At 37.3% G+C, this 23,123-nt stretch overlaps 1 protein-coding gene and 1 long non-coding RNA gene across 3 annotated transcripts in view; one reads left to right on the forward strand and one right to left on the reverse strand.

The window, feature by feature from the left end:
- Positions 1 to 23,123, reverse strand: part of LOC100736666 — a 62,919-nt gene that overhangs the window by 9,023 nt on the left and 30,773 nt on the right. Inside the window, exon 7 of one of the 2 annotated variants that reach the window (XR_002335727.1) lies at positions 1,481 to 2,315. The exons of the other annotated variant lie outside the window; for it this stretch is intronic. This is a non-coding gene — a long non-coding RNA (uncharacterized LOC100736666). Of the gene's footprint in view, positions 1 to 1,480; positions 2,316 to 23,123 lie in introns of those variants that run through there. 2 annotated transcript variants of the gene reach the window in all.
- On the forward strand, positions 1,414 to 4,595 carry PATE3 (prostate and testis expressed 3). Its single transcript, XM_013979551.2, has 3 exons — positions 1,414 to 1,515; positions 2,741 to 2,863; positions 3,274 to 4,595. Exons 1-3 carry the CDS (start codon positions 1,467 to 1,469, stop codon positions 3,414 to 3,416), a joined length of 315 nt encoding a protein of 104 aa, XP_013835005.2. The 5' UTR covers positions 1,414 to 1,466; the 3' UTR covers positions 3,417 to 4,595.

Genomic DNA, 23,123 nt, shown 5'->3' on the forward strand with positions numbered 1-23,123 from the left:
CAGGCTCTAACTTTTTTTTTTTTTTTGGTCTTTTTGCCTTTTCTAGGGCTGCTTCCGATGGAATATGGAGGTTCCCAGGCTAGGGGTCTAATTGGAGCTGTAGTCGCCGGCCTATGCCAGAGCCACAGCAACGCCAGATCCTTAACCCACTGAGCAAGGCCAGGGATTGAACCCGCAACCTCATGTTCCTAGTCGGATTTGTTAACCACTGCGCCACGACAGGAACTCCTCTAACATCTTCTCTTGAAAGGTGTAAGAATAGAATATGAGGCTTGAAGACTTGACAATCTTGATTTCCATTCTAGAATTAATTTGTTTCAAAGGAAAAAATTATCTGATGTTAAAGGCTGGCTCTCTTCTTAGGCAAAGATGGGCTCTACACTCTTGACATAGGAACATTGAAAAATTTGTGGCATTTGAGCTAAGACCCAATTTCACCCAATTTTTAACTGATGTCTAAAAATGTCATACTTGAGATATTTTAATAAACATATTGTTCCTACAACTGAAGAACATGTCATTAAATAAGTTCATAATAGAAGATTCCTTTTATCCCTAGCCAAAGTACTATAAACTCACTGACAGGTTTCAGAGATTTTCGATGCCAGAACTGGTCATTTTCCAGTGGTTTACCCTGGTGAACCTTACCTGAGTTAGTTTCTGTAGAAATAGATACCTAAACTATGGGAAAAACTGGCCAGATTCACAGTATAAATTTGCTAAAGATTAAGTTGTGTGATAATTCTAGACATGATTTTACAGCTCTGCAGAGTAAACAGTCCCTGGCGTTAGAGAACAGATTTCTGGTAAAGTGAAAGCGTTCTGGGCTACAAATCAGTAGTTCTAGGTGGAAGGCCCAGTGTGGTCATAGAGTATACATTTTTTTCATCTCTTTCACTCTTCTTTTTCCCACCCATAAGGTATGGAGCTGGGTGAGCCTTTTTTTGACTTATTCATTGCTCTGCTCTCACACAAGAAACTGTGCCTGGTCCATTAAAGCTCTCGATAAATATTTGCGGAATGTATGAATTCATCTCCAGAGGCATTCAATAAAAATGGTTAAAAGTATGAACCAGAAATGCTTGCTCTGAGTACTGGTGCTATAAGTCCCTTGATATGTGATCTTGGGTAAGATACTGGACCTCACCAAGCCTCAGTTTCTTCCTCTGTGAAACTGGAATAATAAGAATAATATCATAACTGGATGAGTAATAATTACTATGATAAGTATTACATTAAAAAGCAAAGTTAACTTCATGTAAATGCCAATATTTATTATCATTCTCTGCTATGAGGTGAAGACAGCATGAACTTGAGCTGCCAGAGGAAACCTGGTATGATTGGTTCCCCTTATGCATGAATAACCCTGCCCATGATGAAGAGGAAGGTTTCCTCTCGTAGCCTAAAGGCCCACACTTGCATCCCCTAGCTTCTTTTTTAATTGTACAAAGGACTTCTCGGTCAGGATGGACAAACATTTCTTGTTGCTCTTAGCCCTCTTCTGCTGCATTGTGGGTGAGTCACAGACCTGAGGTGTGGGCTCCAAAGACAGTCTAGGAAGACCCAGGACACTCCATATGTTGAGCTGGTGTCCCTGCAGGACTAAGTTTTATCACACTTACATGGGAGGGGATGCTAGACTTCACAATGCTCCCTGGGCCTCCATGCCAACTTTTCTGACCATTTCAATGTTCTGCCATTCCCCACTAAGGGCTCAAGCTTCTACGGCTGTCCTACTACTTCCTCATTCTGTCCCTACTGTTCCCCATAACCAAAAATCCTAGCAAGATTTTCCTTAGGGCATCCTTTCTGTTTATAAATCTGTATCCCATTTGCTGAGGGAGCAAGTTTAGTCAACAACGAATAATTTTGTAATTGGTTTTAGTGCCAGACAAGGGCTTTTGATACCCTTATCAGGGATCTTTATATTAAAATTGAGGGATTATGGGAGAGAAAATAATGGATGAATTGGAATCAAATAGATTAAAAAATGATTCAGTTATTGTCTTAAATTCTCTGTACCTCCTGTTGCTCATCTGAAAATGGGGAAATACCTACTTACAAGGCTTTTATGAGGATTTAATCAGATACAAGTAAGAGAACATGGCCTGAATGAGACATCCCATAAATGTTATCTTCTCACTTAGGTGTACCAAGGACAGGTTTTATTTGAAAAATTAAACCTGAATTTTTTTTTTAAACCTGAATTTTTATTAGCTCACCAACAGTACCGCAAAAAAAGTGGCACTGACTATGGTATAATTCATGAGGTCTTCACATAGATGCAGTTTGAAGTTCCAGGCAGAAGATATCACCTAATAATATATAAGATGAAAATGTCAGAAGTTCCATCCTAGTAACACTAGTAGCATGGGTAAAATCATTTAAAGAACTCAGCCTCATTGTCACATCCTTGTCAATATACAGTGCTGCCAGGTAAGCCAGGTCAGCACTAATAGAATAATTTTTAAGCTGGAAAAACAATGCCATGGAGGCTAAATATTCACTTAAAGTTACCAGATTAAAAGGGCTGAAGTTGGGACCAGAATTCTTTCACTCTCACCATAATACTTCTCTGGGATGGGTAGCTAGTGAGAGCTCCAACTGCTTAAAACCTGATCCCAACTACCAGCTCTTTATCCACCCCCCCTGCAAAGTACCCCACCCCAGGTCTAGAAAGGTCTAGTTTCTTCTAAGTGAAAGCCTCCTCCTGGCCTTACACCTGCTCTGTCTTCTCCAGCGGTGATACCACTGACATGCATTACATGCCACCTCCGCACACAGACAGATCGCTGTAGAAGAGGCTTCGGTGTCTGTGTTGCTAAGAAGCATGAGACGTGCATGATCTTAAAGATCTTCCAGGGTAAGTTAGAGGGTCCAGGAGGGTTCTATGAGATTTCTCTTTGGGAGAGTATGTCAACAATCTTCTATCTCAGACTAAAGCCAACTCAAGAGAGGAACTGAAGTGCAAAATGCCCGGGGCATGGGTCCCTATGCATGCAGGCAGAAGAGGACTTGGGGAAATGAGATAGGAGGAAGAAGCATCTGTACAAAGAGTTGAGGGTTGCCAAGGAGCTTAGGCAAATAAGCAGGGGACCTGTGATTTCTTCATCTCCTGTCTGGGTCCTCTTGGGAAGTTTAAGATAGGAAGCCATCCCCAAACCTGCCCTGATGCTTAATTCAGTTTTTACTGACAGGACTAGAGCCAGGTTGGACTTGTCTTTGGAGAACTTAGATCACAGGCTTATTTTCTATGATTCCTTCTTATTACAGATAAGACCCTCCAGTTATCCTACCTGGTGTGTCAGAAATTCTGCAGAGACTTGACATATGTCCGCAACAATCGAACTTATGTTCATACATGCTGCAACTACGATTACTGCAACTTTAAAAGTCTAAAATATTTTTTCTCCTGAGGTCTCACTTTAAGATGTTTCTGATGTTTCTCTGCTTGCACTTGCATTCCTGCCCTGTCAAGGAAGTACCCCAACTCTCTCTGAAATTCAGGGTTATCCCACCTGTTGTCTCCAGCTTGGTTCAGCTACCTCGGTTGGAGAATAGTGATTCTGAACAACAGATTTCTCCCATTCTAGGGACTGGCATTTCTAAACTTCAACAAGCCTACCCCAAGAGCCCAATAGAAAAATTTAAAATAAGACCATTCTAGGTCTTTGTGATTATCTGAGATAGTTGAGGCATACTAGAAATTTTTCAGCTGAAAATTCACAAGTATTTTTATCTAAAACCCCCATTTATCATGGTTATCATTAAGCAAAAATAGCAATAAAACAGATGGTGGACAGTCAAGATTTTCCTCTAGGGACAAAAAGTTATTTTCCCCTGAGAACAGTGTCCATCTCATACTCGGTCATGATTTTCTTGGCATGTACAAAGTATTTCCATAGTCAATATTAGTAGGAAACAGCAAATAAAGAATTACCTGCCTCTATGACATTCACAGCTCACACAGTCACCTCTAGGCCTGTCAAGGTGTACTTTCAAGATACATTACAACTCTCATTTCTTCCCCTTCCTCTTCTAGTCTTCCTCAATTCCATTCCACTTTCGCCACCCACCCCCACTCTGAACTTCCCAGCAACCCATGCCATTGCTGAACAAATCCTCTCTCCTCTGAATACTCAAGTCACTGTATGAATACTTTTTTTGACACTCTCTCATAATGAGTCATTTCTCTGTTTATTTAATTTGCCCTAGGACGTTATCAATCACAGCAAGAGGAGTGCCACGTCTTACACATAACTATTGCCTTTGGCTGGCCAGTTAAACTTTACTGTGCTTAATTGAACAGCCAGTAAAGCTGATGAAGTTTTCTCATCCATCTGTTTAGCCTGGAGGACTTGTGGCTTCATGCCTTTGCTGGTTTACCATCTATTTTGTTGAGTATACTGGAAATGGTAACTTCTACTCCCAACCAGACCAGACACAAAATGTTCATTCCAGGGCCCATATGCTATGTGTTTTTCTCAAAGAGATTATGAAAGAGACATTTCTTTCTTCCCCCGCCCCCTCTTTTTTTTTCTTTTCAGGGCCTCACCCATGGCATATGGAAGTTCCCAGGCTAGAGGTCAAATCAGAACTACAGCTGCCGGGCAATGCCACAGCCACAGTAACATGGGATCAGAGCTGTGTCTGCAACCTCACCACAGCTCACGGCAATGCTGGATACCCAACCCCCTGAGCCCTGAGCAAAGCCAGGGATCGAACTCACGTCCTCATGGATACTAGTTGGATTAGTTTCCACTGTGCCACAAAGGGAATTCCTGAAAAAGACATTTCCTATCATGAGTCCTTCCAGTATTCAAATATCTTAACAAAAAAAAAATTTTAATGGGATTCTTCCAAAATTCATTAGCTAATCTTACTTCAAAATTAATAATCAATACTGTTATTATATCAAGGATTTATGAAATAGGCCTAGAAGTTTAGAAAGAGAAATCTGGCCCAACCATTGGAAATATCTGAAGGCACATGTTTTCCTAGTTTTAATGATGTCAGGATTGATCACATAAGTTTGCTTGTTCTTGGATTTATCTAATACAATATAAAGTTTTCCTTCACTCTCATCTAATAGATTTAGCCCCCATTGACTTTTATTAACTAGATCTGTTATTCATTATGAATTAAAATATATTTATCCTAATTGAAGTATAATTCATATATAATAAAATGCACATATTTTAAGTATACAGTTTAATGTGATTTGATAAACATACAAACCTAAATAACCACCATCCCAATTAAAATACAGAACATTTTCATCACCTCAGTAAGTTTCTTCAGGTAACAATCCAAAGCCAAAAGTATTATTCTAACTTCTATCACTATAGACTAATTTTACTTATTCATGAACTTATGAAGGAAGTTATATAGAAAGTACTGTCTTGAGTCTGGTCTCTACCACTCACTATAGTATTTTTAAGATTTATGCATGTTTTTACTTATACCAAAAGTTTGTTCTTTTTTTTTCCATTATATACATACAGTATAATTTGTTAAATTAATTCTCTTATTGATGGACATTGAGTTGTTTCCAGCTTTGGGCTATTGTGATTAAGGTTGCTATTGACATTCTTATACAAGAATTTTGATAGACATACACACTCATTTCACTTGAGTAGGTAAAAGTAAAGTATATGAGTCATAGGGTAGGCATATGAATAACTTTTAAAGAAACTGCCAAATAGTTTGCCAAAATGGTAGAACCAATATATAATCCTACCATTACTATATGAGAATTTCAGTTACTCCATATAATTCCCATCACCAATTTTTTTTTAATTTACATTTGTTTACCTGTTGTTTTTATGAATATGTGTTTTTAACATTTTGTAATCCACATTACACAGTAGCACAATAAAACACGTAAACAGTATATTGTTAAATATACATACATTTTTTTATTAATTTTTTTTTTTATTTTCCCACTGTATAGCAAGGGGGTCAGGTTATCCTTACATGTATACATTACAATTATATTTCTTCCCCACCCTTCTTTTCTGTTGCAACATGAGTATCTAGACATAGTTCTCAATGCTATTCAGCAGGATCTCCTTGTAAATCTATTCTAAGTTGTGTCTGATAAGCCCAAGCTCCTGATCCCTCCCACTCCCTCCCCCTCCCATCAGGCAGCCACAAGTCTCTTCTCCAAGTCCATGATTTTCTTTTCTGAGGAGATGTTCATTTGTGCTGGATATTAGATTCCAGTTATAAGTGATATCATATGGTATTTGTCTTTGTCTTTCTGGGTCATTTCACTCAGGATGAGATTCTCTAGTTCCATCCATGTTGCTGCAAATGGCATGATGTCATCCTTTTTTATGGCTGAGTAGTATTCCATTGTGTATATATACCACATCTTCCGAATCCACTCATCTGTCGATGGACATTTGGGTTGTTTCCATGTCCTGGCTATTGTGAATAGGGCTGCAATGAACATGCGGGTGCATGTGTCTCTTTTAAGGAGAGTTTTGTCCGGATAGATGCCCAAGAGTGGGATTGCAGGGTCATATGGAAGGTCTATGTATAGATTTCTAAGGTATCTCCAAACTGTTCTCCACAGTGGCTGTACCAGCTTACATTCCCACCAACAGTGCAGGAGGGTTCCCTTTTCTCCACAGCCCCTCCAGCACTTGTTATTTGTGGATTTATTAATGATGGCCATTCTGACTGGTGTGAGGTGGTATCTCATGGTAGTTTTGATTTGCATTTCTCTTATAATCAGCGATGTTGAGCATTTTTTCATGTGTTTGCTGGCCATCTGTATATCTTCTTTGGAGAACAGTCTATTCAGGTCTTTTGCCCATTTTTCCATTGATTGATTGGCTTTTTTGCTGTTGGGTTGTATAAGTTGCTTATATATTCTAGAGATTAAGCCCTTGTCGGTTGCATCATTTGAAACTATTTTCTCCCATTCTGTAAGTTGTCTTTTTGTTTTCTTTTGGGTTTCCTTTGCTGTGCAAAAGCTTTTCAGTTTGATTAGGTCCCATGGGTTTATTTTTGCTCTTATTTCTATTGCTTTGGGAGACTGACCTGAGAAAATACTCATGATGTTGATGTCAGAGAGTGTTTTGCCTATGTTTTCTTCTAGGAGTTTGATGGTGTCCTGTCTTATATTTAAGTCTTTCAGCCATTTTGAGTTTATTTTTGTGCATGGTGTGAGGGTGTGTTCTAGTTTCATTGCTTTGCATGCAGCTGTCCAGGTTTCCCAGCAATGCTTGCTGAATAGACTTTCTTTTTCCCATTTTATGTTCTTGCCTCCCTTGTCAAAGATTAATTGACCATAGGTGTCAGGGTTTATTTCCCGATTCTCTATTCTGTTCCATTGGTCTGTCTGTCTGTTTTGATACCAGTACCACACTGTTTTGATGACTGTGGCTTTGTAGTATTTCTTGAAGTCTGGGAGAGTTATGCCTCCTGCTTGGTTTTTGTTTCTCAGGATTGCTTTGGCGATTCAGGGTCTTTTTGTTGTTCCATATAAATGTTTGGATTGTTTGTTCTAGTTCTGTGAAAAATGTCATGGGTAATTTGATAGGGATTGCATTGAATCTATAGATTGCTTTGGGTAGTATGGCCATTTTTACAATATTGATTTTTCCAATCCAGGAACATGGAATATCTTTCCATTTCTTTACATCTTCTTTGATTTCTTTGATTAAAGTTTTATAGTTCTTGGCATATAGGTCCTTTACCTCCTTGGTCAGGTGTATTCCGAGGTATTTGATTTTGTGAGGTGCAGTTTTAAAATGTATCGTATTTTTGTATTCCTTTTCTAATATTTCATTGCTGGTATACAGAAATGCAACTGACTTCTGAATGTTAATCTTATATCCTGCTACTTTGCTGAATTTATTAATCAGTTCAAGTAGTTTTTGGGTTGATTCCTTAGGGTTTTCTATGTATAGTATCATGTCATCTGCATACAGTGACAGTTTGATCTCTTCTCTTCCTATATGGATGCCTTTTATTTCTTTTGTTTGTCTAATTGCTGTGGCTAGGACTTCCAAAACTATGTTGAAGAGCAGTGGTGAGAGTGGGCATCCCTGTCTTGTTCCAGATTTGAGTGAGAAGGCTTTCAGTTTTTCCCCATTGAGTATTATATTTGCTGTGGGTTTATCATAAGTGGCTTTGATTATATTCAGGAATGTTCCCTCTATACCCACTTTGGCGAGGGTCTTGATCATGAATGGATGTTGGACTTTGTCAAATGCTTTTTCTGCGTCTATTGAGATGATCATATGATTTTTGACTTTTTTTTGGTTAATGTGGTGTATGATGCTGATTGATTTGCATATGTTGAACCATCCTTGTGAACCTGGGATGAACCCAACCTGGTCATGGTGTATAATTTTTTTGATATGTTGTTGGATTCGGCTGGCTAAGATTTTTGTTGAGAATTTTTGCATCTATATTCATCAATGATATTGGGTGATAGTTTTCTTTTTTGGTGGTATCTCTGTCTGGTTTTGGAATTAGGGTGATGGTGGCATCATAGAATGTCTTTGGGAGTATTCCTTCTTCTTCAACCTTTTGAAAGAGTTTAAGGAGGATGGGCACCAATTCCTCTTTATATGTTTGATAGAATTCACCTGTGAAGCCACCTGGTCCTGGACTTTTATTTGTAGGGAGTGATTTTATGACCTCTTCAACTTCATTTCTAGTGATCGGTCTGTTCAGTTGGTCTGTTTCTACTTGATTCAGTTTTGGCAGGCTGTAAGATTCTAGAAAATTGTCCATTTCTTCCAGATTGTCAAACTTGTTGCCATATAGTTGTTCATAGTATTGTCTTATGGTTTTTTGTATTTCTGCTGTATCCGTTGTGATTTCTCCTTTTTCATTTATAATTTTGGTTATTTGGGTTCTTTCTCTCCTCTTTTTAGTGAGTCTGGACAGGGGTTTGTCAATTTTGTTTACCTTTTCAAAGAACCAGCTCTTGGTTTTATTAATTTTCTCTATTGTTTTTTGAGTCTCTATTTTATTGATTTCTTCTTTGATCTTTATAATTTCCTTCCTTCTGCTGACTTTAGGACTTTTTTGTTCTTCTTTTTCTAATTCATTTAGGTGGAGGGTTAAGTTGTCCATTTGGGATCTTTCTTCTTTTTTGAGAAAGGCCTGGATTGCTATAAATTTCCCTCTGAGCACTGCTTTCGCAGCATCCCATAGATTTTGAGAGGCTGTGTCTTCATTATCATTTGTTTCAAGGTAGTTTTTAATTTCCTTCTTGATTTCCTCATTGACCCATTGGTTTTTTAGTAGCATGTTGTTTAGTCTCCATGTAGTAGGTTTTTTCTCTTTCCTTTTCCCATGGTTGATTTCTAATTTCATGGCATTGTGGTCAGAGAAGATACTTGAGATAATTTCTATGCTCCTAAATTTATTGAGATTAGCTTTGTGTCCCAATATGTGGTCGATTCTTGAGAATGTTCCATGAGCATTTGAGAAGAATGTGTATTCTGATTTTTTTGGATGTAGTGTCCTGAAGATATCAATTAAGTCTAACTTTTCTATTGTTTCCTTTAGGATCTCTGTTGCTTTATTGGTTTTCTGTCTAGAGGATCTGTCCATTGATGTGAGGGGGGTATTAAGGTCTCCTATTATGATTGTATTCTCATCAATATCTCCCTTTATGTCTGTTAATATTTGTTGTATGTATCTGGGTACTCCTATATTTGGGGCATATATGTTGATGATAGTAACATCCTTTCCTTGGATGGATCCCTTAATCCCATCACCAATTTTTTTTGACCTATCACCAATTATTATCAGTCATTTAAATTTTAATTTGTGCACATGTCATAAAAGTTATCTTACACTTCTCTGATCACTAATGGAATTCAGTCACTTTTTATGCTCCAGTTTAGAAAGTAATTCACCAATGTTTCCTTTTAATACTTTCATGGATTTAAATTAACATTTTTATTTTCCATTTGGAATTTATCCTTGTAAGAAATTGATCAAATTTAATCTATTTTTATATGGCTATCCAATTAGCCCAATATTTACTTAAAGTTTATATTTTTTTCTCAACTAATTTGAGATGCCTTTTTAATAGCACACTGAATTTCCATTAACACATAACACTAATTTGGGGTTTTCTACTCAAATTTTCCATGCATTACTTCTATCTCACAACATACACAAAAAACAAATTCAAACTGGATTACAGGGGATTTTTTTTTTTTTTTTTGCTTTTTTTAGGGCTGCACTTGTGGCATATCAAAGTTCCCAGGCTAGGGGTTGAATTGAAGCTGCAACTGCTAGCCTATGCCATAGCCACAGCAATGTGGGATCTGAGCTGTGTCTGTGACCTACACCACAGCTCATGGCAATGCTGGATCCTTAACCCACTGAGCCAGGAATCGAACCCAGGAATCAAACCTGCATCCTCATGTACACTAGTCGGGTTTGTAACCTGCTGAGCCACAACAGGAACTCCCTGGATTGTAGATTTAATGTGAAAAGTAAAACAATAAAACTTCTAGAAGAAAGCATAGCATGCATCTATCACTTTGGAATAGGCGAAGGTTACTTAAAAATCACTTAAACAGGAGTTCTCGTCGTGGCGCAGAGGTTAACGAATCTGACTAGGAACCACGAGGTTGCGGGTTCAATCCCTGCCCTTGCGTAGTGGGTTAAGGATCCGGTATTGCCGTGGGCTGTGGTGTAGGTTACAGACGTGGCTCAGATCCCGCATTGCTGCGGCTCTGGCATAGGCTGGCGGCTACAGCTCCAATTAGATCCCCAGCCAGGGAAACTCCATATGCCATGGGAGCAGCCCAAAGAAATAGCAAAAAGCCAAAAAGCCAAAAGAAAAAAAAATTCACTTAAACAACAAAACTATTTTTTAAAAATTGACAAGTTAGATTTTATTAAAAGTAACAATGTTTGTTCATCAAAATGCATCAAGAGAGGGAAAAGACCAGTTAACGACTTGGAAAATATATTTCCAACACTGATAGCTTACAAAGAACTTGTATCCAGAACATAAAATTCTTATAGCATTCCGAGACAAATAAAAGCTAAGGGGGAATTCCCATTGTTGCACAGCAGAAACGAATCCGATTAGGAATCATGAGGTTGCAGGTTTGATCCCTGGCCTCGATCAGTGGGATAAGGATCTGGCATTGCTGTGAGCTGTGGTGTAGGCCGGCAGCTGTAGCTCCGATTAGACCTGATTAGACCCCTAGCCTGGGAACCTCCATATGCTGTGAGTGTGGCCCTAAAGAGCAAAAAAAAACAAAACAAAAAAAGCTGTGGGGATTCATCACCACTAGACCTGCCTTGTAAGAGATGCTAAAAGGAGTTATTCAAGGTGAAATAAAAAGATGTTAATTGGAGTTCTGTGGTAGCTCAAAAGGATCCAACATTATCACTGCTATGGCTCCAGTAGATGCTGCGACGTGGGTTTTTTATTTTTGCAATTTCTTGGGCCACTCCTGCGGCATATGGAAGTTCCCAGGCTAGGGGGTTGAATCGGAGCTGTAGCCACCGGTCTACGCCAGAGCCACAGCAACGTGGGATCTGAGCCACATCTGTGAACTACACCAAAGCTCATGGCAACACTGGATCCTTAACCCACTGAGCAAGGCCAGGGATCAAACCTGCAACCACATGGTTCCTAGTTGGATTCGTTAACCACTGAGCCACGACAGGAACTCCTGCGACGTGAGTTTTATCCCTGGCCTGAGAACTTCTGCATGCCATGGGTGCACACACACACAAAAATGCTAATTAATGATATGAAGAGATATAAAAATACATAACACATTAGTACAAGTAACTACACAGTCAGACTTAGAAAACTCTAATAGCATGGTTTGTTAACCAATTAATAAATACAAAGGTCAAAGGATAAAGCAGTAACTATAATTTGTTAACAAATACACAATATAAAAAGAGATAAATAATGATATCAAAATATAAAAGGTGGACTTAAAAGGGTGAAGCTTTTGTAGATAATCAAAATTCAGTTGCTATCAGCTTGAACTAGATTGTTTTATCTATGAGATGTCTTATGCAAGACTCATGGTGAAGGGGAAATTGGAAAAAGGTAGTCAAAAGGTACAAAATTCCAGTTATATATAAACAAGTACTAGGCATTTAATGTACAACATGTTGACTATAGTTAACACTGATGTAAGATACTTTGGGAAGTTGCTAAGAGAGTAGATCCTAAGAGTTCTCATCACAAAGAAATTTTTTTTCTTGTTATTGTATCTATATGAGATGAAGGATGTTAACTAAACCTATTGTGGTAATCATTTCACAATATATTGTAAACCAAACTATCATACTTTACACCTTAAACTAATACAGTGATGCTTGTCAACTACTTCTTAATAAAATTGGGAAAAAGACTCATGGTAACCACAAAACAAAAATTTTGAGTAGATGCACAAAAGATAAAGGGGAAACAAAGCAAACCACCATGGAAAACCACCAATTTACAAAGGTAGACAGAAACAAAGGGAAAAAGAAGCAATATAAATTAAAAAAACAAGAAAACAGCTAATCGGATGGGATCAGTAAGTCCTTACATACCAATAATAACTTTAAATGTAAATGGATTGAATTCACCAATTAAAAGGCACAGAGTGACTGGAAGGATAAAATAACAAGACCAAACTATATGCTTCCTATAAAAGACTGACTTCAGTTTTAAGGACAAACATAAGTTTGAAGCGAAGAGATGGAAAAAGGTAATCTGTTCAAGTGGAAAACAAAAGAAAGCAGGTGTAGCTATACTTATATCACACAAAATAGACATCAAGCCACAAGCAGTAACAAGAAACAAAGAAGGTCAGTATATAATGATAAAGTGGACAATGCATCAAGAAGATATAACAATCATAAAAACATACAAACCCAACTTAGAAATACCTAAATATATTAAGAAAATACTAACTAAATGAGAAGACTAAACTAACAAAAACTGAAAAAGAAATAGACCATGATACAACAGTAGTAGGGGACCTCAGTGCCCTACTTTTAGCAATAGATAGTTCACCCAGAGCGGTAATCCAGATAGATCATTTGGACACGAAATAAGTCTTAGCAAATTTTTAAAGACTGAAATGATACCAAGTATTTTTTCTGACCACAATGGTATGAAACTAGAAATCAGAAATAAGAGGAAAATGGAAGATGTACAAACATGTGTAAATTAACACACTTCAGAATAACCAATGACTCAAACAAGAAATCAAAAGAGAAATCAAATAATGTCCTAAAAAAAGCAAAAAACTATGGAGTACTGCAAAAGCAGTTCAAAGAGGCAAATTTATAGTGATAAATACATATACTAAGAAACTAGAAAGATCTCAGAGTTCCCTGGTGACTCAGCAGGTTAAGTATCCAGAGTTGTCATTGCTGTGGCTCTGGTTACTGCTGTGGTATGGGTTCAGTTCCTGGTCTGGGAACTTTCACATGCCCCACCCCCACCCCACCCCCCACAGGAGCAGCCAAAACACAAACCAAAAAACAAAAGTAAATAGAAAAATCTCAAATAAAGAACCTAACTTTACACCTCAAGGAACTAGAAAAAAAAGAACAAACTAAGCCCAAAGTTAGAAGAAGCAAAGAAATCACAAATGTCAGAATGAAAATAAATGCAATAGAAACCAAAAAAGAATTTTTTTTAATAAACAAAACTAAGATCTGGTTTTTTGAAAAGATAAACAAAATTGACAAACCATATAGATTAAGAAAAAAGGAGAGACTCAAATAATAAAACAAAAAATGAGGCCAGACAATTCCTCATGGCAATGGTGACTGGTTGGGCACAGGGCAGTGGTGATTGAGCTGCTAGCCTGGCAGGTGGGCACTGAGCTCTAGCTAGTCCTCCACATGATCAATGAAATAGAATAGAGAGCCTAGAAATAAATCCCCACATTATGATCAACTGATATTTGACAAGGGAGCCAAAAACACTCAATGGGGAAAGAATAGTTTCTTCAACCATCAAACTCCTAGAAGAAAACATAGGAAACTTCTTGACAATTTTTTAGACAGGACACCAAAATCACAAGCAACAAAAGCAAAATATATGTACACTCCCATGTTATTGCGGCATTATTTATAACAACTAAGATATGGAGATGATCTATATGCAATGGAATATTATTCAGCTATGAGAAAGAAGGACATTCTGTCATTTGCAATAACAAGAATGAAACTTGAGGACATTATGCAAAATGAAATAAATCAGACAAAGGAAGACAAATACTGTATGGTCTCAGCTGTAAGTGGAATCTAAAAAGCCAAGCTAGAAAGAACAGAGAGTAAAATGGTGGTTATCAGGGGCTTCAGGGTGGGTGAATAGGGGAAATGTTGTTTAAGGGTACAAACTTGCAACCAGTAGATAAATACGTCCCAGGGAGCTAATGCACAAAATAGTGATTACAGATAATACTGTACTATAAACTTCAACATTGCTAAGAAACTGGATCTTAATTTTTCCCATCACAAAAAATAAGTGATAATTATGTGACATGACAGAGATATTAGCTAATGCTGCAGTGGTAATCATAATGTAACATATAAGTGTATCAAGTCAACTCATTTTAACCTTAAACTTACATATTGTTGTATATCAATTAACACATCAATAAAAATTAAAAATCAAGTTGATAATGACAAAGTACCCAACAAAAAATGGGCAGGAATTCCTGTTTTGGCTCAGCAGGAACGAATCTGACTAGCATCCATGAGGACACAGGTTTGATCCCTGGCCTTGCTCAGTGGGCTAAGCATCCAGCATCGCCATGAGCTGTGGTGTAGGTCACAGATGCAACTGGGATCTGGCATTGCTGTGGCTGTGGTGTGAGCCAGCACCTACAGCTCTGATTTGACCCCTAGCCTCGGAATCTCCATATGCCACAGGTGCAGCCCTAAAAAGACAAAAACAAAACAAAACAAAACAAAAACCAACCCCCAAACAAACCCCCCCCAAAAAAAAACAGGCAAAGGCTTGAACGTGTCCTTCACAAAAAATAATTCTTAAAAGATCAAAAAGTATCTGAAAAAAATGTTGCTGATGAGACTATACACTCGGTTTGAAAAAAATTCTTCTCAATCTCATTATAGGTCCATTCTATGACTTAGCAGTTCTACGTTAGGTAGCAAAATGAATGAATAGGTCCCCAAAAAGATGTTTATAAGACTGCTCAGAGGAATAACAGAGGCCAAGGGAGAGATGACAGAATTAGCATAAATTGCACAATCTTAAATCACTATTACAGCTCTAATCCTTCTGATTCTAAAGACTCGTCTTTCGCCCCATATCACTCTGGACAATTGAACAAGCTGTTTGGACTTCCAAATTCCTTAGAAAGCACTTCTACCTTTAATAGAAATTAGCTCACTAGGGGACAAATGTGTATTTTGGGAGGTCACATTTCCAACTGGATTCCCCTATGAAGACTCAGTGCTATATTTAAATCTTCAAAAGTGTAAATAATTATTTCATAGTTCCATAGCCTGCTACTTTTCCAGAAAGCATTTCGTTTAAAATCCCAAACTTCTTGAACCCTTTAATTATTTCCCATCCTTGTTAGTCCTGGATCAGACTAGGAAATTGCTTTAATCACTGTTTTTCATGCACTTAGAGCAACTGGTAGAGTTCTCCTGCTTCCTTTAAACGAAGAACACATAATGTCAATTTTTAAATTAATGTCTATTTTCTAATAAAAGAATTGCAAAACAATGTTCACGACTGCTTTATTTCTGAGAGCTAAAAACTAGGAACAACACAACATTTCATCACCAGTAGGAAAGATAGTGTGGTATATTGGTACAACAGAACACCACACTGCATTAGAAAGGCCAAACAATTGTCACATGTGATAACATGGATAATTCTCAAAGACATACAAATGAGCAAAAGGAGCCAAGCAGGAAAGGGTACAGTTCATTTCATTTATCTAACCTTGAAAAACAAATAAGACCGGTTAATCTGTGCCACATTTTAGATTCCACATGTAAGTGATATCATATGGTATCTGTCTTCCTCTGACTTACTTCACTTAATATGAGAATCTCTAGTTGCAAAACAGAAGCAGACTCATAGACATAGCTAACAGATTTGTGGTTGCCAAGAGGTGGAGGGAGGGAGTGGGATGGAGAGGGAATTTGGGTTAGTAGATGTAAATTATTACATTTAGAATGGATAAGCAATGAGGTCCTACTGTATAGCACAGGGAACTATATCGAATCTCTTAGGATAGACCATGATGGGAGATAATATGAGAAAGGGAATGTACATTTATACATGTATGATGAGGTCACTTTGCTATACAGCAGAAACTGGCACAACATTGTAAATCAACTATAGCAAAATAAATAAATAAAAAATAAGTGAACCAACTTTAAAAAAACCAAAAACCACATGAACAAACAAAAAGAAGTAAGACAGGAATTCCCACTGAGGTGCAGTGAGTTAAGGATCCGGCATTGCCACAGGGGTGGCAAAAATCACAGCTGTGGCTCAGATTCCATCCCTGGCCCAGGAATGGGAACTTCCATATGCCACTGATGTGGCCAGAAAACACACACACACACAAACAAGTAAAACAGATATATGGTGATAGAATTTGGAACTGTTAGTTATATTTGAGGGTTATAACATAGGAAGAAATAGAGGAAGCGTTAATGTTTTAATTATAGAGGCTTTGTAGTTGATTTCAATATTTGGAACAGTTTGCCCTCCTTCATTCTCTTCTTTAACATTTCCTTGGCATTTCTTTGTTTATCCTTCCCATTGATCTTTTTATTCAACTTGTCTAACTCTAGGGTAAAAAGTAATAGTATGGGAGTTCCCGCTGTGGTGCAAAGGGAACGGCAATGTCTTCGGAGCATTAGGACGCAGGTTCAATTTCCAGCCCCACTCAGTGGATTAAAGATCTGGCTGTGATATAGGTCGCAATTGCAGCTTGGATCTGATCCCTTGCCCCTGAACCCCATATGCTGCAGGGTGGCAAAAAACAAACAAACAAAAAGTGATGGTATGCTTTTACTGGTATTTTTTCAAGCCCACTATTGTATCTTTCAGTGGGGGTTTATAATTTTCTTTATATGGATATTTTCTATTGTGTACAAGATTCTGTTTTACAAAGTCTAAGTTGTTATGATAGACACAAAGGCTAATAATAAAGTCCTAGTACTTTAATAAATTCTCTTTATATCTTGTTTTTTCTATTGATTCTTTTGGCTTCACCAGATATATACTCTTTCATTTGAAAAATAAAAGTTTTGCCTCCTCCTTTCAAATTCTAAGCCCTCTAATTGCTTTCTATTGTCTAATTGCATTGGCTAAACTTCTAATATATTAATTACTTGCCTTTGTCTTATTCCTTATTTTAGCATGAAACCATCTAAAGTTTCCCCATTACATAAAATAGTGGTTTGGGGACTGAGGTGGACATCATTTTATCATGTTGAAGACATATTCATCAATTCCCCCTTTATTGGGGGGCCTTTTCATATAAACAGGTGTTAAATTTTGTCAAATGACTTTTTGTTTTCTTTGAGGATGATCATCTGATTTTTCTGTTATTATATTAATCTACATTTTTAACACATTCAGTTGGCATTGCTAGAATAAGATTCAGCCATAAGGTACAGTATACTGCATCATTTGCCCCGATTATTCACCCTTCCTTTTGTCTACATTCTTTGACCTATAATTTTGCATTGTCCTCCCATTGTGAGGTGGGATAACCTGCTCAATCTCCATATTTTATGCTTGGCCATGTGACTTGCTTTGGCCATTGTGCTATTAGCCAACTTAATGTATTCAGAGTTTTAAAATGGGCTTGGTTCTTGCTCTATTATGCTTCTGCTCCTTTTTTTTTTTTTTTGTCTTTTTTGCTATTTCTTGGGCCGCTCCCGCGGCATATGGAGGTTCCCAGGCTAGGGGTCGAATCGGAGCTGTAGCCACCGGCCTACGCCAGAGCCACAGCAACGCTGGATCCGAGCCGTGTCTGCAACCTACACCACAGCTCACGGCAACGCCGGATCATTAACCCACTGAGCAAGGGCAGGGATCGAACCCGCAACCTCATGGTTCCTAGTCGGATTCGTTAACCACTGCGCCACGACGGGAACTCCATTTTTTTTTTTTTGTTGTTTTTTGTTTTTGTGAGGGTTTTTTTAATTTTATTTTTTAAAGTTTTATTGAAGTATAGTTAATTAAGTATAGTTTTTTGTCTTTTTGCCATTTCTTGGGCGGTTCCCTCGGCATATGGGAGTTTCCCAGGCTAGGGGTCTAATCGGAGCTGTAGCCACCAGCCTATACCACAGCCACAGCAACACAGGATCCGAGCCGCGTCTACGACCTACACCACAGCTCACAGCAACGCCGGATCATTAACCCACTGAACAAGGGCAGGGATCAAACCCACAACCTCATGGGTCCTAGTCAGATTCGTTAACCACTGCACCACGACGGGAACTCCAAGAAGGTTGTTTTCAAATGGTTTGTTACTCAAAACAAACAAACAAACAAACAAAAAACAAAAACAAAAAACCCTAAATGATACATTATATATTATTTGTTCATCAGCTTTTGAAATCTTCTTATATTTTGTTAAAGATTTTTGAATTGATGTTTTCATAAGTGAGATTTTTATAACTATTCTATATTATATACTCAATTGGATTTAGATATTAATATTACTTTGCTTAAAAACAATAAAAGTTTCCTTTGCTTGCCTACAATACAAAATAGTGTAAGTAGCATAAGGATCATTTAATCTTTAAAAGGTTTTTGGAATTTTTCTGTGAAACTGTACAAGTCTAATGCCTCTTTGGAAGCTGATGGGAGCTCTTTTATAATTTTCTCTATTTCTTTGATATAAATCAGTTTCTGTAGACTTTCTAACACTGCTTAGGTCAGTTTGAGTAAAAATTCTATTTTCCTCAAAAATTACCTATTTCAAGTCTTTGCTTATATTCATTTGTGTAGAATTACATAAATTAGTTTTGAAACTTAAAGCAAATATTTAAAAAATTTCATTTTAGATGTTTATTTATACTTTGCAATATCTAATTTTTTATATTTGTGAGGTCTTTTTTTAAAAATCCGTTAACCTGTGATTCCCTATTTTAATTCATTAGTTATATTTTTTTTTTCTGTTTTCCACCTGTGGCAGACATATCTTAAGGTATGGGATACACCCAATGAGTCACATTCTTGGGTAACCACTCCATAGTGTGTGGACAGAATCTGTGACTTGATTCTAATCAACAGAATATAGCAAAGGTGATGGGATGTCACTCATACTATGATGTTGCATTGTATGAAACTCAATCTTTGCAGACTAGAGAGAGTCTCCCACTGGCCTTGAAGAAGCAGTGATGTTGTGAATTGCCAGTGTGGATGGCCCCTATAAATCGAATGAGGCCCTAGCTAATAGTCAGAAATAAAGTAGGGACCGCAATCTTACACTGCAATGAGATTAAGCTATCAACAACCGTTGGGTGCTTGGAAGTAGAGTCTTCCTCAATAAGGTCTTTAGATGAGAACATGGCCTGGCCTACATTTGACTGTGGCCTTGAAAGATTCTGAGCTGAGAAACCAGCTAAGTTGTGCCTGGATTTCTGACCTCTATAAATTGTGAGATAAGAAATGTGTGTGGGAGTTCCCGTCGTGGCGCAGTGGTTAACGAATCCGACTAGGAACCATGAGGTTGCGGGTTCGGTCCCTGCCCTTGCTCAGTGGGTTAACAATCCGGTGTTGCCGTGAGCTGTGGTGTAGGTTGCAGACGTGGCTCGGATCCAGCGTTGCTGTGGCTCTGGCGTAGGCCAGTGGCTACAGCTCCAATTTGACCCCTAGCCAGGGAACCTCCATATACTGTGGAGCGGCCCAAGAAATAGCAAAAAGACAAAAAAAAAAAAAAAAAAAAAAAAAAAAAAAGAAAGAAAGAAATGTGTGTGTTTTAAAGCTACTAAGTCTATGGTACACAATTAAAAAAAGTAACACAGCCATACAAAACTGAAACCCAACCTCTTAGATTTCTGCATTTATTGCTAGTCCTTTCCTTTCCTCTGTTTACTTTGTTTTTCCTGTTCTGTTATTTTGGGTTGGGTGCTTAATTCATTTATTTTCTTTTTTCATTTTTATGTGTATTTAACGTTTGATTTTTCCTCTGGTAAATGCTTTTGCTGTATTCCATAGTTTTCTGACATGTCATGTTTTTCAAGCTTGCTGTTAAAAAATTCCAAGTTTTTGTAGAGTTCTCACTGTGGGGCAGTGGGTTAAGAATCCAAATGCAACAGCAGCTCAGATTCCATCATTGGCCCAGGAAATTCCATATGTTGTTGGTGTGGACTTAAAAAAAAATTTGCATTTTTTTGATTTTGGATTTCCCTTTTGACATAAGAGTTGCTTCATAACATGTTTCTAGTATTTCCTAGTTATGGTATCTTTCTGGTTTTGTTTAGCTTCTAGTTTACTACATGTGGTAAATGAATATTGCTTATATTATTTCCATTTCTTGGAATTTATTGAGTATTCTTTGAGGTTTTACAAAGATTCCCCAAGTTTAGATAGTTGAAAGGGACTCACCAGACTTCTTAGAACATACTTATTCTTAATGGAGCATAATTACTCATAGAACATACTGAGTAACACAACCATTCAAAATCTATGGGATGCTGCAAAAACAGTTCTTAGAGGTTAAGTTCACAGCAATACAGGCCTTCCTCAAAACAGAAGAAAAATCTCAAATCAACAACCTAACCTACCATCTAAAAGAATTAGAGAAAGAAAAATAAACAAACCAAAAGTCAGCAAAAGAAAGGAAATCATAAAGATCAGGGGAAACTAATAAAATAGAGATTAAAAAACAGAAAAAAAATCAAAGAGCTGGTTCTTTGAAAGGGTAAACAAAATTGACAAACCTCTGGCCAGACTCACCAAGAAGAGAGACTACAAATAAAATAAGAAATTAAAAAGGAGAAATCTCAACTGATACTGCAGAAATACAAAAAACCATTAGACAATACTATGAACAATTATACGCCAACAAATTTAACAACCTAGAAGAAATGGACAACTTTCTAGAGACATACAGCCCACCAAAACTGAATCAAGAAGAAATAAATAATCTGAACAGACCGATCACTAGATATGAAATTGAATATTTAATAAAAACACTCCTCACAAACAATAGTCCAGGACCAGATGGCTTCACAGGTGAATTCTACCAAACATATGAAGAACATATACCCATTCTTCCTAAACTTTTCCAAAAGAATGAGGAAGAAGGAACATTCCCAAAAACATTCTATGAAGCCACCATCACCCTAATACCAAAACGAGACAAAGATACTACAAAAAGAAAATTATAGGCCAAGATTGCTGATAAATATAAAAGCAAAAATCCTCAACAAAATTTTAGCCACCCAAATCCAACAACACATAAAAAAGATCATACACTGCGACCAAGTAGGATTCATCCCAAGTTCACGGATGGTTCAACATCTGCAAATCAATCAATTTAATACAACACATTAACGAAAGTCAAAAACCACATGACCATCTCAATAGATGCAGAAAACACAATTGACAAAATCCAACATCTATTCATGATAAAAACTTACCAAAGTGTGTATAGAGGGAACACACCTTAACATAATAAAAGCCATTTATGACAAACCCATAGACAATATAACACTCAATGGAGAAAAGCTGAAAGCCTTCCAGCTAAAATCTGAAACAAGACAAAGATGCCCATTCTCATCACTTTTAATCAACATAGTATTGAAGGTCTAGCCATGGCAATCAGGCAAACAAAAGAAATAAAAGCTATGCAAATTGGATGAGAAGAGGTAAAAACTGTCACTATATGCAGATAACATCATACTATATATAGAAAACCCTAAGGACTCCACACAAAAACTACTTGGTCTGATCAATGGATTCAGCAAAGTAGCAGGATATAAGATTAATGTTCAGAAATCAGTTGCATTTTTGTATCCTAATAATGAAATATTAGAAAAGAAATTAAAAAATCAATACTTTTTAAAATCACACACCCCCAAATTAAATACCTAAGAATAAACCTGACCAAGGAGGTGAAAAACTTATATGCTGAGAACTGTAAAACATTAATCAAAGAAATTAAAGAGGATTCAAAGAAATGGAAAGATATCCAATGCTCCTGATTGGGAAAATTAATATCATTAAAATGGCCATACTAACAAAAGCAGTCTACAGATTTACTGTAATCCATATCAAATTACCCATGACATTTTTTACAGAATTAGAATAAATAATCCAAAAATTTATATGGAACCATAAAAGACCCAGAATTGCCAAAGCAATCCTGGGGGATGGGGGGCGGGGGAAGCAGGAAGTATAACTCTCCCAGACTTCAGACAATATTATAAAGCTACAGTAATCAAGACAGTGTGGTACTGGTACCAAAACAGACATACAGATCAATGGAACATAAATAAACCCACTATGGTCAATTAATCTTCAACAGAGGAGGCAAGAATATAAAATGGGAAAAAGACAGGAAGTGGTGCTGGGAAAACTGGACAGCTGCAGCTAAATCAATGAAACTAAAACACACCTTCATACCATGCACAAAAATAAACTCAAAATGGCTTAAAGACTTAAACATAAGACACCACCAAACCCCTAGAAGGGAACATAGGCAAAACATTCTCTGACATCAACCATACAAATGTTTTCTTAGGTCAGTCTCCCAAGACAATAGAAATAAAAACAAACAAAGGGGACCTGATCAAACTCACAAGCTTTCGCACAGCAAAGGAAACAAACCATAAAAAAGAAAACAACCTACAAATGATGCAACTGACAAGGACTTAATTTATGAGAAATATAAAACAACTCATACAACTCAACAACGACAAACAAAAACCCAATCAAAAAATGGGCAGAAGACCTAAATAAACATTTCTCCAAAGAAGACATATGGATGGCCAGCAGACACATAGCAGGACTATTCACAATAGCCAAGACATGGAAACCACCTAAATGTCCATCAACAGATGAATAGGTTATGAAGATGTGTTACATATACACAATTGCATACTACTCAGCCACAAAAAAGAACGAAATAATGACATTTGCAGCA

Source organism: Sus scrofa, chromosome 9 (genome assembly GCF_000003025.6).
Source record: "Sus scrofa isolate TJ Tabasco breed Duroc chromosome 9, Sscrofa11.1, whole genome shotgun sequence".
Classification (NCBI taxonomy): Eukaryota; Metazoa; Chordata; class Mammalia; order Artiodactyla; family Suidae; genus Sus; species Sus scrofa.